Consider the following 14,093-nt stretch of genomic DNA (forward strand, 5'->3'; position numbering starts at 1 on the left):
TATTATTACTGCTTACAACAATAGATTTCTATTTGAACATTTTTTAAAAATGTCATTTATTCTTCTGATGGAAAAGCTGAATTTGCAGCAGTCATTACTTCAGTGTAACACGATGCTTCAGAAATCATTCAAACATGCTGATTTGCTGAAACATTTCTTATTATTGTCAATGTTGAAAAAAAGATTTTTGTGGGAACCATGATACTTTTTTTCAGGATTCCTTGATGAATAGAAAGTTTAACAGAACAGCATTTATTTGGAATAGAAAATACTTATATTTAATGCACCTTTGCTGCATTCATTTATCCATGAATAAAAGTATTAAAAAAATTGTATTAACCCCAAACTTTTGAACGATAGTGAAATTTTAAAAGAAAAAAAGCTGATTATTTGTAATTCTGAAGTTACAATAAAGGCACAATTTTCATCATCATGATAAAGAACTCCGAGTTAAAATCTAGGTATTTCATACATTTCTGTTAGCTTACAAATCTTATGATAATAAATAAAGGGTCAATATTTAGATTTTGTGAGAGTAATTTAAACATATTCTATAATTGAAGAAATATATAAATTAATATGTTGTTTTGAAAAAAAGAAGTTTAAATAATGGATAGCTAATGGTCAAGTTTTTATGTATCAAAATGAAACAACTACAACATTCAAATGTGAAACTTACCGCAAGACCACCTAGTGAGCGAAGAGGTCAGTACCTTTCCTTACACCTTCAGTACGATATGTTAATAAGCATTTGCTTTCAATTTTGTTTGAAGTTCTGGAATAAAGATCTACCTTATTCTTACTGACGTTAAAGGGTAAAATCATGAATTTCTCAAGGCTCCTTTAGACCAATGTGAGAAGGAACTAAAATCACAGAGGACGGCGTTAAAGTGAAAAACAAGTGTGAGCTGATTGGAGCTTATGTAACTGAGTGAGCAGTTGTTTTTGTTCCTCTTGGTTCGTGTGATGTGCTCGTTTTGAGCTCAGAGCTTTGAGTTCTCAACTGAATGTAGTTCATCACGTAGGCTTTAAGTAACCGATGCCCAGTTGAGGATTATGATGTAAAGAAGTGAACCTTGCCAATAAACATTTGACTTTAAAGTCCTCAAGAAACTTCTTATAATACTTGTCAACACCTGTGAATGGTTCCTATAGTTTCTTATCAAACCTCTGCTTTTGTTTTGCAAAGATAATAGGTCTGAACCCCCGATCAAGCATTTACTCTTCACAGTGATAAAGTATTGATCACATACTTGAAACAGGCATATCAGCTCACTATAGGAAAGAATGCAAAACTCATTCAAATAAACAAGCTAACTGACAAACATTGTTTCCCTGCCATCAATCATTGGTTGTTTTCAGTGTATAATGTACCACTATTTAGGAAAATAGATTTATTAGTTTTAATAACTTTTTTAAATAACATATCCAGCTGAAAACAGTTTACAGATGGTATATTTAGCATGATAAACGTTTGTGTGTGTGTGTGTGTGTGTGTGAGTGTCAGCTATCAGTCATATTGATATGACAGTGATAGGCAAATAGTTCTTTCTGATTAGGTTGATCAATACGACTTTGTTATGCAATGATTTAATCGAAAACACCAGACTACTGTGCGTGCAGCTGTCTTGAGAACTCCTTTGTAGAAAATGTGACGTTTAATGTTTGCATCAAAATTTATAAGTAGATTGAAAGTAATACCCAGTAGCTTTGCGCCATTCAGAGCGGGTTTCCGAGCGCGCGCAAAGTCTCTATTCTGGTAAATAACACGAGGGCGACGTGTTTCGAGAATAACAACCAGAAAGGTCAGTTATCACACCTCATAGTTTTACACCCGGCATCTATCTACTGTAGCCCGGGTGACCGGGTGTGTAGCCTACTACTGAAAACTGGCCAGTTTATGACACGAACAAAACAATAAAACACATTCTGGCATGTACAATTTAAGCATAAATCTCCTCTTTTATCGCTATGTGACAAAAATCAGCATGGTAACCATAATTTCCGCCAAAAAGTCCAGAAGACCAGTTTAACCTGGTTTTTCAGCAAGGATAGCTTGTTTGTAGCTATGGTCTGTCAGAAAATAGGTTACTATGTTATTTATTCTACAGTATGTGGTTTGAGAGTGAAACAGTATCGTGTGTTAAGTAACACATCCTTTAATGTCACTATTTCAGACACTTCGAGCTGTTTTTGTTGACTTCTGTCGATGACACAGTGTACTAGTTTGTTTTTGCTGTCTTATCTGCATTTTGCAATTCAGCATATCACCTCACGTCCGTGACTCCTCACAGAAAAACAAGTTAATGAAACAGTGACATAAAACAATGACTTTGTCATCTTATTACCTGAATAGCTGTAATGTCTTAGAGATTGATTTATCTTCACTTTATCCACCTTCATAATTCAAATTCTAATCTGCAGTTTAGTAAATAACTCTATAATCAATAAACTCGGTCGAAAATATTGATTTCAGCGTTGATGATAAAACTCGTTTATTGAGACGACAAATCTAAAAACTATTTCCTGTACAAAATCGAGCCCAATTCACCCGCTTCTTCAAATGCAGATAAATATCAAGCTCACCTTTTGACGGCCCGTGATTTTTCAGTGCAGCGGCAGACTCGCAGCTGATTGGCTGACAGGTGTACTCAGCCTCCCGATGCAGCCAATAAAATCGTTTCGATGCTTTCCCACATGAAACCGCTATAAATTCATCCGCTGCCCTGAAACAAATTCTCAGTAAGTGCCGGTAACTGCAGGAGGCAGAGAGAGAGGAGAAGAGGGAGAGCAAAGGCATCAAGGGGAAGACCACTCTGCACTAAAAGTCTACAGAACTTGTTTGCCTGCCTCTCAAAGGTATGTTTTTTTATTTTTTGTTTTATTTATAACTATATATTATTTTCAACAAATGCTTATGTATTATATGGCCAGTTGGTTTGTTAAAAAAAAACAAAGAATATTATTATTTTACACACTAACAGTTTTTACATTAAAGTTACATTACAAAATGTGCTAAATTTAAGAATAATAAGGCATGTGTGTTTGATATACAAGTCACACTAAGATAAGCCTAAAACAATGTCATAATTCTACTGTAATATAGCTTAAAAAGCTCTCTCGATGATATTTTGCATCTAAAACAATGTATGAGGTCTGTTGTAATGTGAATTTTGTAGTTTTGGGACTCCTCCCTGTCACTATTGTTACACTATATTGCAAAACAGACAGAAATACTTTGAAAGTACCGACTCTGAAAGCGATATGCATAACAAAGAAGGTGTGAGTCTTTGAAGTGGCTTTAGTGGCTCATTCACACATCTTAATAATTAAGAGTTCAAGAAATCAAAAAAAAAAAAAAAGTGAATGCTCAACAATTTTAGGAATGTCTTTATTTTAGTTCTATCTACAGTATGTTTCTATATCATCACATGCAGAAATGTTTAACTTGGTCATTACATTCAGCACACCTCTCTCATCTTTATCTACAGATTGTGAGGTCTGATTCCACCAGACAGTCGACCACCCTTTTCCTCTTGTCTGTCTGCTATTCTACTCCTTGCAGCCATGGCACCCACTCTAGCCACCGCATTTGCCCGCCGCTGGTGGATGGCAATAACAGCCATCATTGAAAATCTGCTCTTCTCTGCCGTTCTGCTGGGTTGGGGCTCCTTACTCATCATGCTTAAGTCTGAGGGTTTCTATGCATACCTCTGCACAGATCCAGGTATGAATCCTTCTGCAATATATACATATGTATATAACGTAACACCAAGAACTCAAGAAAACTAGCAAATTAGAAGAGCCATTGAGGAACATTTAGGTTACATGGTATGCAAGTCAAGCTTGTGATCTTACCTTTGAAAAAAATTTAATTTAACGCATGATTGTGTTTTATTTGTCACTACGGATATTGGCAAATTCCATCCATTCCTTCGTTCCAATCTGATCTTGAAACAAAGACAGCATCTGATAGTACCTGAAAGATCCTACTTTTAAAGTCACATGTGTATTGTACAGTAATGCATCACTGACAGTAGCGTTTTATGTGGTGTAACTGATTGCGCTCCGCAGCAAAACACTTTTGTGCTTACCTTCTCTAAGGAGGAGGAATGATGTCTTCCCTCAGGAGCCTCACAACCACACTACCACAGACTTCCATTAATTCAGCTGGTAGTCACAGTAAAACACAAGAATGTTAAAGGGCTTTCCACAGGGATCCTGACCTAATCAAGTGCATCTTTAAATTAAGAAGCTTACAGCCTGTCAGATGTAAATTAAGATGTTTATCATCTCAGTTAGAACATCAGACCTGCTGATTATCTCATATTTAATTGATTGAAATGTCTTTGGTATTGATTAGCATCACATAAGAACATGTTTCGGTCTTATTGTGGCTGGTAATGCCCTTTTATCACTGTCCTGTTCTCCCTCGGGCACTTTGGGCTTGATTTAATAAAAGATGAGGACATTGAGACCTATTTAACCACAAAAGCTGGTTTGAAATGACCAAGCAGACAAGAAAAAGGGGGTAGAGGAGGGGCAGAAGACGAGAAAAAGAGTTGTTTGTGAAGGAAACTGTAGGAGGCTTATCGTTTGGTTAGATCTAGAAATACCACTTCTTCTGGGTGGAGTGGTGGGCATCTGTCTGCTTGGCATGGCATTTTTGCATTGGAAAGTGCTTATCGTTCCTTTTTGCTGCTGTCATAATTCCCATTTTTTGACATTACTCAGCTGATTTGACTGTCCTTTCGGTCAGTCACATTATTGTGACGTAATAAGACTGTCTCAGCGAAAATCATCAGTGTTCAAGAGTATTCAGCAGGCTTAAAGTCCACAGATAAGTCTCAAAGGACAATGTCATGAGACATTAGTCAGCATTCAAATTCTTCGTCTTTGACCATTTTAAATGATGCGAAGCATGTGAGGACTCTTGTGGTTTAGTACACTAGCTGAGATTTCCCATCATGCAATCACTGAAGTCATCATGATAAGAGTTTCACGTTCAAGCTTTCTCAGAAATGAGGTTAGGGACACTTTGTATTGTGTGTGTCTCATTCACTATCTGTTCTTTACATTTTATCAGATCTGGCCACCAAACTAATGGCTGTGAATGAAAAGAACTACCCCTCCTTGTTTTCACTCCCACTTTTGCCCTAATCTGTTCCCAAATCTTCGTATTAATATGTTAATATATTTACAGTTTCCTTTAGGAATGTGAATTTATTGTTAGCTCTTCACCATTTCAAAAGTTTAAGATCATTTTAAGAATTTCGATTTCCATGTGACATTCGTACACAGAAAGGCATCACGTGGCATTCGGCCCATCAGAAAATAGGTGAAGGATTAGATGAAAAGCAATAATAATTACTTAATTGTTACAGTGAAGACAGTTTATTACAGTGAGGTTAAGTAATAAACCCCTAAAATGAGGTTCAATAGGTTCATGTATGCTCCTCTATCAACACCTCTATCGAATGCACACAATCCCGACCGGTTTTTCTTTTTTTTTTTGAGACCAGGTGACTGCTATCTCTCCGGGTGTGTCTTGCACATTTGCACATCAGTGTGGCCTACGTACACCCGCTCTGGTGCATCTTTAGCAGGGTTTACAGCAGGAACACCATTCACACATCAGCACGGTTTAGGAAAGAAGCCAGAGCAAGCCCTGCTAATTTTCTAGCAGTCGAAGTAAAACCCAACCCTTTATGTGTGGCACTAGAAAGTTCACGACTGGGTGCCAAACACGTCAGAACATTCTGCACTCAGTTCTAAAGCACGCTTGGAGTTGGAAACCTCCTCTTTGTTGTAGAAGGAAGACACGTGTATCATCAGGATGACACTGGCACAGTGGATAATTATAGCAAAGTCACTGTTTCCACACCAATAATGGGTGGTATCTTGAGGTTTGAAAATAAAGATTTTGGTCTAATTCACTCACACTTCTTGAGAAAAGTGTTATTTTTTAACCACATTTTGCATTTTTCAGAGAAACATCATACTTTTTATCACCCATCAGCATTTAAGATGGAAAAACAGCCAGATTAGTATAAGGTCAGGTCTAATTATCTAGTTTATATGTTTCCAGTCCAGTGAGACAGCTGCTATGAATGGAGCGTCATCTAGTTCGGTATCAGTAGTTTATATGTATGTGCGTGGTGAGATAATGGCGAACAGGATTGTACAATAGTCCAAAAGGACGATTATAAACATTGTTCCTGCAGCAGAACAAGATAAAGGAAGAACAAATGTTCAGCTTTCTTCTTTCTATCATTCCCAGCCCTTATCTCAGGTTTTATTGAGACCACATAATGGTGATTCCTCATTCCAAGCATTTTACTGCTGGGTGAAGGTTGATCTCAGACACTTTGGAGAACAGCTGAGAAGACCAGCTTAAACCAGAATTCATTCCAGGCTGGTTTATACAGGTCTACTGTAGCCATGCTGTTTAGGGGTGAAACCTGTTTAGTCATTCTGAAGTTTTTGTGCAATTTGACTATATGCACACCATAGCTACAAGGTATAGCTCACGACTTACTTTCGTCTGTGGAACACAAAGAAGATATTTTGAAGAATGTCTCAGTTTCCATACACCAAAGTCAATGTTGCTTGGACCCCAAAGTTCTGCAAATATCTTCTTTTATGTTGCACATAAGAAAAAAAGTCATACCCGGTTTGGAATTACATGAAGGTGAGTAAGTGATGACCTTCACAGGTGTCCAATTCCAAACTCTTAAAGAAATGTTGGAATGTCCTTACCTTAATCCACTGACCGTTCCACCCATGCTGTGTTGAAAAGGCCGTAGAGTGCATGTTTTGAGAAACCCCAGTCAGGAACTTCAAAGAACTATCATGAGGTGTTGGAGTCCACACGTGTTGCATCGGCATGATTGGATAGCAACCAGAATTACAAGTAACTGATGCTTACGTAACAGTATAGGGCTCAGAGCAGGGGCACACCTGACAGGTTTTGACACCAACATCTGAATTTTCTCACTCTCACTCTTTATCAACATGATTTAGCAGAAATGGTAACCCGTTGAGTACTGCAAAACAAATGGGTTGGATATCAGGTCACATCAGTGTTCAAGCTGATTTTTGGAACATGGTAGCTGCTGCTGGTAATGGTTAACATGGGTCCCATTAGCTTAGCCTCTTACATCTCTCCTCTTCTCCTTCTTTCTCAAAGGAAACAGCTCGACGGCAAACTTCTCATTACCAGCTGTGCCTTCATCACTGTCGAATGATGCAGATTATGAATATGACGAGCTTCAGCCAGCCCAGCGTGATGGCGGCGTGGAGGTGGTCCCTCTAAACCATCCGGAGGACAATCTGAGGATGAACGGCTGGCTCATCTGTAAAGAACAGGATGAGATGCTGAATCTGGCCTTCACCGTGGGCTCCTTCCTCCTCAGTGCCATCACACTCCCTCTTGGAATCGTCATGGACAAATACGGCCCACGCAAACTCCGCCTGCTTGGAAGGTAGATAACGTGCTTAATTTTTCAATGTCATTACTATACCAGTCACACGATGGATAATTTATCAATGAAATGAAAAGTGTGGTAAGGTCAGATCACAATAAAAACGAATGGCCAGAAAAGTGTTGAATTTTCCATTAATAACTGACCTTTTCTTTTCCAGTGCCTGCTTTGCCCTCTCGTGCCTTATGATTGCTTATGGAGCCAGCAACCCAAATGGTAAGAACACCATATATGCAACCGAGTTCAAATTTAGTGAAACAGATACCAATGTTGTAACAGAAACCAATAATATTCCATCATTTAACATCTGCTTGTTTTTCTAGATCTGTCCGTTTTGATTTTCATCGCTTTGACCTTTAATGGCTTTGGAGGAATGTGTATGACCTTCACTTCACTTACGGTAAGTGTGTGTTAACTTATTCATGAAAATACACTTCTTTTTTTAGTTCAGCTCTTTTGATGTGTTTGAACTTGCTTACTCCGAGTTGCCTGTAATATTTACATTGCTAATTAGCATAACAATTGTAGGGGATATGTCCCATTTGATATTCAGATTAGCCAATAAGGGTTTTTCAGTGGTTGATTCTTGCATCGTTACATTTGGTGCCCTTGATCCTGCTACATCCAGGCTAGTTAGACGTCTCTTCTTTTTCCTCAATCTCTCTTATTTGAGTGTCTCTCAAGCGTGGTGCAGTAGATTAATCATTAGACCCATCTGTGAGTCTTACTTCAGTGTTTTTCCCGCTGACTCGCTCTTGTTGCTGCACTGGCACCATGCATTAACTCCTGATGATGTACTATCCAGTCTGCTGACCCAGTAAGAATAGCCTGCAGTTATCATGCACTCAGCATGATCTGAGGAACTATTTGACCATGAACACACAAGAACACTCACACCCCGAGTCCAAAATTAACTTTTTTTGTCACATGTTAATGGCCATGAACTGAGAAAATTAAAGTGTGAAGCCTCAAAATGTGAAGATTGCATTGATGGCTTAATGAAAAGCTTTGTTCTTGTTTGCCATGTTGCATTTCCCCCTTGAAGTGTAAATGGTGTGGCAAAGTCGCTTTACAATTAATTTGGAGAATACCTTCAAACCAGTTCTGATAGGAATTCTCACAAAACACAACTCTTCCATTACGAACCTGCTGATCACACACTTTCAGATGCATTCAACAGGACACTCACTGTTGCTCATCCACTTGTCACAGGAACAAGGCATAACTGTGAGCAGGCTGCCCCAGTCTGTGCTCCAATTAGAGTCATAAAACGGACTCGGCTTCAGCCGGTTCAGACTGGACAGATCATTCCTCAGTTCGTACTGCCCCAGTTATTCCTGTTTTATTGACAATGAGGAACAGAAAGTGAAGTAAGAAGGAAGTGTGGATTAAGTGTTCAAAAATATTTCAGGGTCACTGGTAGTGTTCTAATTTTCTTATCATCTGTCAATTGTTCTTTCTCTCTTTTCTTTCTTTCAAATCTCCCAACCTCGTTCTCTGGCTCTAGTCGGTGCCTCTTTCTGCTTTCACTGTTGATTTGCTGTGCTTTCGTCAGCCCATAATTGCTGGCTATCTCTCCTTGCCTGTTTCCATTTATAGAGAAAGACTGTGGATCAGTTGTCTTCAATCAATATCAATCCTCTGAATAGCCATAGTCTGAATAAAAATAGGATAAGAATATTACATTTAAAATATAATTTAAAAAGAACTTAAAAATAAATGTATTTTAATTTAAATAAAATAAATAAATATTATTTTTGCTAATATATAATGATATAATTAATAATAAATAAAATTACTTTATTAATGTATTTATTAAAAAATAAAATAAATCTGAACGTTTTTTCTTTCTTGCCAGGATTGTTATGGATTATTTAAATATTAAAATAAAAAACACCATTTAAAAAAATGTAAATAACTTATTAAATTTATACATTTTGAATTAATAAACAAATGAGATTCATTAATTAACAATTAATTTAACCAAATGAGTTATTAATCTGTTCCTGTATTTACTTCCAGCTTCCCAACATGTTTGGCGACCTGCGTGCCACCTTCATCGCACTCATGATTGGCTCGTACGCTTCCTCGGCTGTCACCTTTCCTGGGGTCAAGGTTTGTTAGATTAAACAATCTGGTGAAAAAAAAGATTATAATGCCACATTATGTTCTTAGATACTAACTGTTTCTCTTTAAAGGTGATTTATGACCTTGGTGTGACCTTCATCACGATTCTGGTGGTCTGGGCAGGCTGTGCAGGCCTCGTCTTCATCAACTGCTTCTTCAACTGGCCCTTGGAGCCTTTCCCTGGACCCGAGGACATGGACTACACGTAAGAAACACACATACACAAAACTCATACGCATCAAACATCTACAATATCTGAAACTCATTCTGTATGTGTTTTGTCTCTCTGTCTATCCAGTGTCAAGATCAAGTTCAGTTGGCTGGGATTTGACCATAAGATTACAGGAAAGCAGTTTTATAAGCAGGTGACGACAGTAGGCAAGCGTCTTAGCGTGGATAACACTCAGAAACAGAAAGAGCTTGCCAAAGAGGGCCAAAAACTCTGCCTGTCCACCATGGACCTGGAACTGCAGTGTGAGGCCAAGGAGGAAAGTAAGTGATCGTCTGACACAGGAAAATGCCAAATATATGTTAATCTGAAAGGTCAATAACTAATTTAGACTAACTCTGTTTTCCTTTACTTCCTTGTAGCTCAGTCATTCATGAAGAGCATTTTCAGCCCTCTCTTTATGTTGAGTCTGGTGACCATGTGTGTAACTCAACTGCGTCTCATCTTCTACATGGGAGCCATGAACAACATCTTGGAGTCCCTCAGTGGAGGAGATCTCAACACTGGTGAATAAGCATGTTTAAATATGTCTGAAAAAAGAAAGTATGTATGTATATCAGAAAAAATACAGCAATTCTGCATCACAGTATATTTTCAGAGCAACAACAAAAAAAACATTTGAATTACGATAATTCAGATATGTAAATACAGCAAAAAAAAAGAAGAAAAAGGTCAGTATATAACTGCCTACTAAATTGCTATTTTTTTTTTTTTTTTACTATTTTTGCAGTTGAGAGAATGGAATTGGGTAAGAATCTCAGTAGCACAGTAGAAACCAATAGAGCGTGTCTTTTCTAAAGCTTGTTATTCTAGCATTTAACCTTCTCCTGTATTCACGTCAAGCGTAACCCATTCCCTGCCCACCTGTGCTCTGGGCCGTAACGCATACACAAGTCTGTAGAGTGCCATAAACTCAGCCATTAAAGAGAGTAGTTATTAACTAACCTCAGACGTTATCTATTAGACAGTGTTATAATCTCTCTCTCTTGCTCTCTCTCAGTGAGCCTCTACACCTCCATTTTTGGCATGATGCAACTCTTGTGCTTGATGACAACGCCGGTCATTGGTCAGATTATGGACTGGAAGCTAAAAGAATGCGATGATGGAGAAAAGGATGAAAAAGAGCCCAACAAGTAGGTTATGAAACACTTTTAGGTGATCTATGGATGCGAACGTGACCTAAATAATCATTTTTGAAGCTCAAAATACTAAAAAAATCAGCTGTTTTAAATGTGTTTGTATTTGCTCTTTGTCTCCAGGGACGAGCCCCAGCCCAAACGCAGAGACAGACAAATTCAGAAAGTCACCAATGCCACACGGGCCTTCATCTTCACCAACATCCTCCTTGTCGGCTTTGGCATCACCTGCCTAATTCCCAACCTCCCTCTTCAGGTGTGTGTTGCGTACAGAATTAATCTCGCAATATGACGAGCATTTGACAATATTACTGAACATTTGACAATATTACTGTTCTTGTGCTTGATGACAACGCCGGTCATTGGTCAGATTATGGACTGGAAGCTAAAAGAATGCGATGATGGAGAAAAGGATGAAAAAGAGCCCAACAAGTAGGTTATGAAACACTTTTAGGTGATCTATGGATGCGAACGTGACCTAAATAATCATTTTTGAAGCTCAAAATACTAAAAAAATCAGCTGTTTTAAATGTGTTTGTATTTGCTCTTTGTCTCCAGGGACGAGCCCCAGCCCAAACGCAGAGACAGACAAATTCAGAAAGTCACCAATGCCACACGGGCCTTCATCTTCACCAACATCCTCCTTGTCGGCTTTGGCATCACCTGCCTAATTCCCAACCTCCCTCTTCAGGTGTGTGTTACGTATGGAATTAATCCTGCAATATGATGAATATTACAGGTTGACACATTCAATGTTGCACAGCACATAGTGTTTTTTTTAATAGTATGCAGTATGCAGTGTATACTTTTTAGTATTTTTAATTCAGTTGAAACAGCAGTTATTTTTAAACAAATTTTCAGTATGCTGTTTTGTACAAGTGTTGTTATTGTTAAACATGACTAAAACTAAAGCTATTAAAATTAGTTTTTGAATAATTGAAATCAAGTAAACAAATTTTGGATGAAAAAAAATAAACTTAAAATGAAAATTAGAAATGTTGCCTGGCAACTAATTGAAATAAGTTGAAGTTGAAGTACTAAAATAACTCAAACTGAAATAATAATAATAATAATAATAATAATAATAATAATACTTAAAAAAATAAACATTAAAATTACTAAAATTACTAAAACTAAAATTAAAATACAAACTTAAAATACAGTTAATTTAAAACATTAATAAATACTATAATAAATAACACAGTTGTACACTATTTTTCTTGCAAATGTAATATTCATGGATATTCTGTGCATGTATTTTCATAGTGTACACAGTATTCCTAGTACATATTGTAGCAATATTAAGAGTAGTATGTTAGCATGCTATTTTGTTTATGTGCAGAAGGCTATTGCTAAATTTGGAATAGCATACTACTCTTAATATTTCTTCCATATTGAGTAGTATGCAAGTATACCATATAGCAGAAATCGTAAGACTAGTATGTACACAGAAAAAAGAAGCAACACTCACTTGCTATTGGAGCCTTGAGTGTCTGCTTAGTTGTACAGCATCTCCCCCTAGTGGCCTAATTATGAAACTAGCACGTCACCTGCTAATTTGACCATAAGAAACAACAGAGCAGACAAGTTTATAATGTATGATTTTGTCATTTAACCTTATGTCATCTCTCTCCAGATGCTCTCGTTTGTCCTTCACACCATCGTCAGAGGCTTCATCCACTCCGCCATCAGTGGACTTTACGCCGCCGTGTGAGTTTATCAATATTATCTGTAAAACATGATTAAATTCCGCTTGTGATCATCACTTTTTCCATTAATAGCTGCATTTAAATCATATAATATGATAACAAATAATCTGTTTGCGCGTCTGCAGGTACCCATCATCTCAGTTCGGCAGTCTGACAGGAATGCAGTCATTGGTTAGCGCTGTGTTCGCACTGCTGCAGCAGCCTTTGTTCATGGCCATGATGGGACCACTGAAGGGAGACCCACTCTGGGTACGACACACACAACAGAGAGCTTTAGTAATACTAAATGGATTAAATGTCCGTCAGGCATGTTTTGAGCTGCTCTTTATGTTTTTTGTTTTTTTTAGGTGAATGTTGGTCTGCTGGTTGTCAGCATGCTGGGCTTCCTGTTACCACTCTACCTGCTGTTCTTCAGGAAAACCCTGCACAAAAAGAGGAAGGAGAAAGAAAACGATGCTAAAATCTATCTCAAAATCAATGGCACTGACGTACCAGAGGCATTTGTATAAAGAAAGCAGATAAAGGGAAAAACAAAGGCATGAGAGAATCATCACATCTACACAAAAACACAAAAACAGAGACGATTAAATACTTTTGTGCCTCTTTCTTAGAGGTTTACTGAGTAACTCAATGGACGAAAAGAGGAATGAGAGAGACAGAAAGCAACCCTCTTCTTCGCCATTTTATTTTCATTTACACAGATATTTTATATTACGCATTTGCACATGTGATAAAGTTTCAACCCTGACAGTTTCTCCATAAAACCAGGGGCATTTCAGTATACAGCATTATATACACCGTTTATGCCAACTGGACGTGAGCCAGCCTGGCCTGCACAGACGGTGTTATGATGCCAGCTGGCTGTCTTTCCCAGGAACACACAAAACAGCCCTATTCATTCAACTAAACTTCACAAGGGATAAACCATTACAGCCCCAGTTTTCACTGTAATAGTTGTGGTGCAATGCAGTTGTATTCACTAAAGACCACATTTTTCGTTTATAATGATCCACAAAGGGCTTTTTACATTTTTCTATGAAATAATGTTGTATTTATGAAAAAGATCTGTGATCTCTTTTGATCATAGGTCCTTTATGAAAGCCACAATTTGTGAATTTCAGTTTGTATATATGTTTTTACACTGCATGCGCATGAGATGCATACATAAAAGAGGCTGAAATGCTTATGATCTGCGAGGTGATGGCTGAAAGCTGAGGCGCAGATGTCAGGGCAACAACAGCACTTTTAACACATGTCCCATAACCCCTCCTCATGACCCATAATTCCCTTTTTCTGTCTTTCTTTCACTAACATTCTGTGATATTTCAGAGTGTATTAAGAGTCATTTGTGTCACTGATCTTAAGATCAAGTTATAATGGACCTCTGAAGTAAAATATTATACAGAAA

General features: G+C 37.7%; 1 protein-coding gene across 3 annotated transcripts; it reads left to right on the plus strand.

Annotated features, from left to right (window-relative positions):
• The first annotated feature begins 2,744 nt into the window (after positions 1-2,744).
• Positions 2,745-14,093, plus strand: LOC107720664 (large neutral amino acids transporter small subunit 4-like). Of its 3 annotated transcripts, XM_016528439.1 has the most exons (16): positions 2,745-2,859; positions 3,492-3,727; positions 7,190-7,484; positions 7,645-7,700; positions 7,808-7,884; positions 9,507-9,599; positions 9,683-9,816; positions 9,910-10,103; positions 10,203-10,346; positions 10,571-10,588; positions 10,841-10,906; positions 11,342-11,408; positions 11,535-11,667; positions 12,613-12,686; positions 12,811-12,934; positions 13,033-14,093. In XM_016528439.1, exons 2-16 carry the CDS (start codon positions 3,568-3,570, stop codon positions 13,192-13,194), a joined length of 1,797 nt encoding a protein of 598 aa, XP_016383925.1. In that variant the 5' UTR covers positions 2,745-2,859; positions 3,492-3,567; the 3' UTR covers positions 13,195-14,093. The 3 variants fall into 3 exon arrangements, with proteins under 3 accessions (XP_016383925.1, XP_016383924.1, XP_016383926.1); XM_016528438.1 differs by lacking the exons at positions 11,342-11,408; positions 11,535-11,667 and adding an exon at positions 11,100-11,232 and having other exon boundaries at positions 10,841-10,973; XM_016528440.1 differs by lacking the exons at positions 10,571-10,588; positions 11,342-11,408; positions 11,535-11,667 and adding an exon at positions 11,100-11,232 and having other exon boundaries at positions 10,841-10,973.

This window comes from Sinocyclocheilus rhinocerous, unplaced genomic scaffold, assembly GCF_001515625.1.
Source record: "Sinocyclocheilus rhinocerous isolate Xijiao unplaced genomic scaffold, SAMN03320098_v1.1 scaffold603, whole genome shotgun sequence".
NCBI classification, from domain to species: Eukaryota; Metazoa; Chordata; class Actinopteri; order Cypriniformes; family Cyprinidae; genus Sinocyclocheilus; species Sinocyclocheilus rhinocerous.

Coding starts and splice junctions, on each gene's coding strand:
- LOC107720664 (XM_016528438.1), top strand. CDS start 3,568: ATGGCACCCACTCTAGCCACCGCATTTGCCCGCCGCTGGTGGATGGCA. Junction 7,885..9,506: donor TGACCTTCACTTCACTTACG/GTAAGTGTGTGT, acceptor ATTTACTTCCAG/CTTCCCAACATGTTTGGCGA. Junction 10,974..11,099: donor GATGAAAAAGAGCCCAACAA/GTAGGTTATGAA, acceptor CTTTGTCTCCAG/GGACGAGCCCCAGCCCAAAC.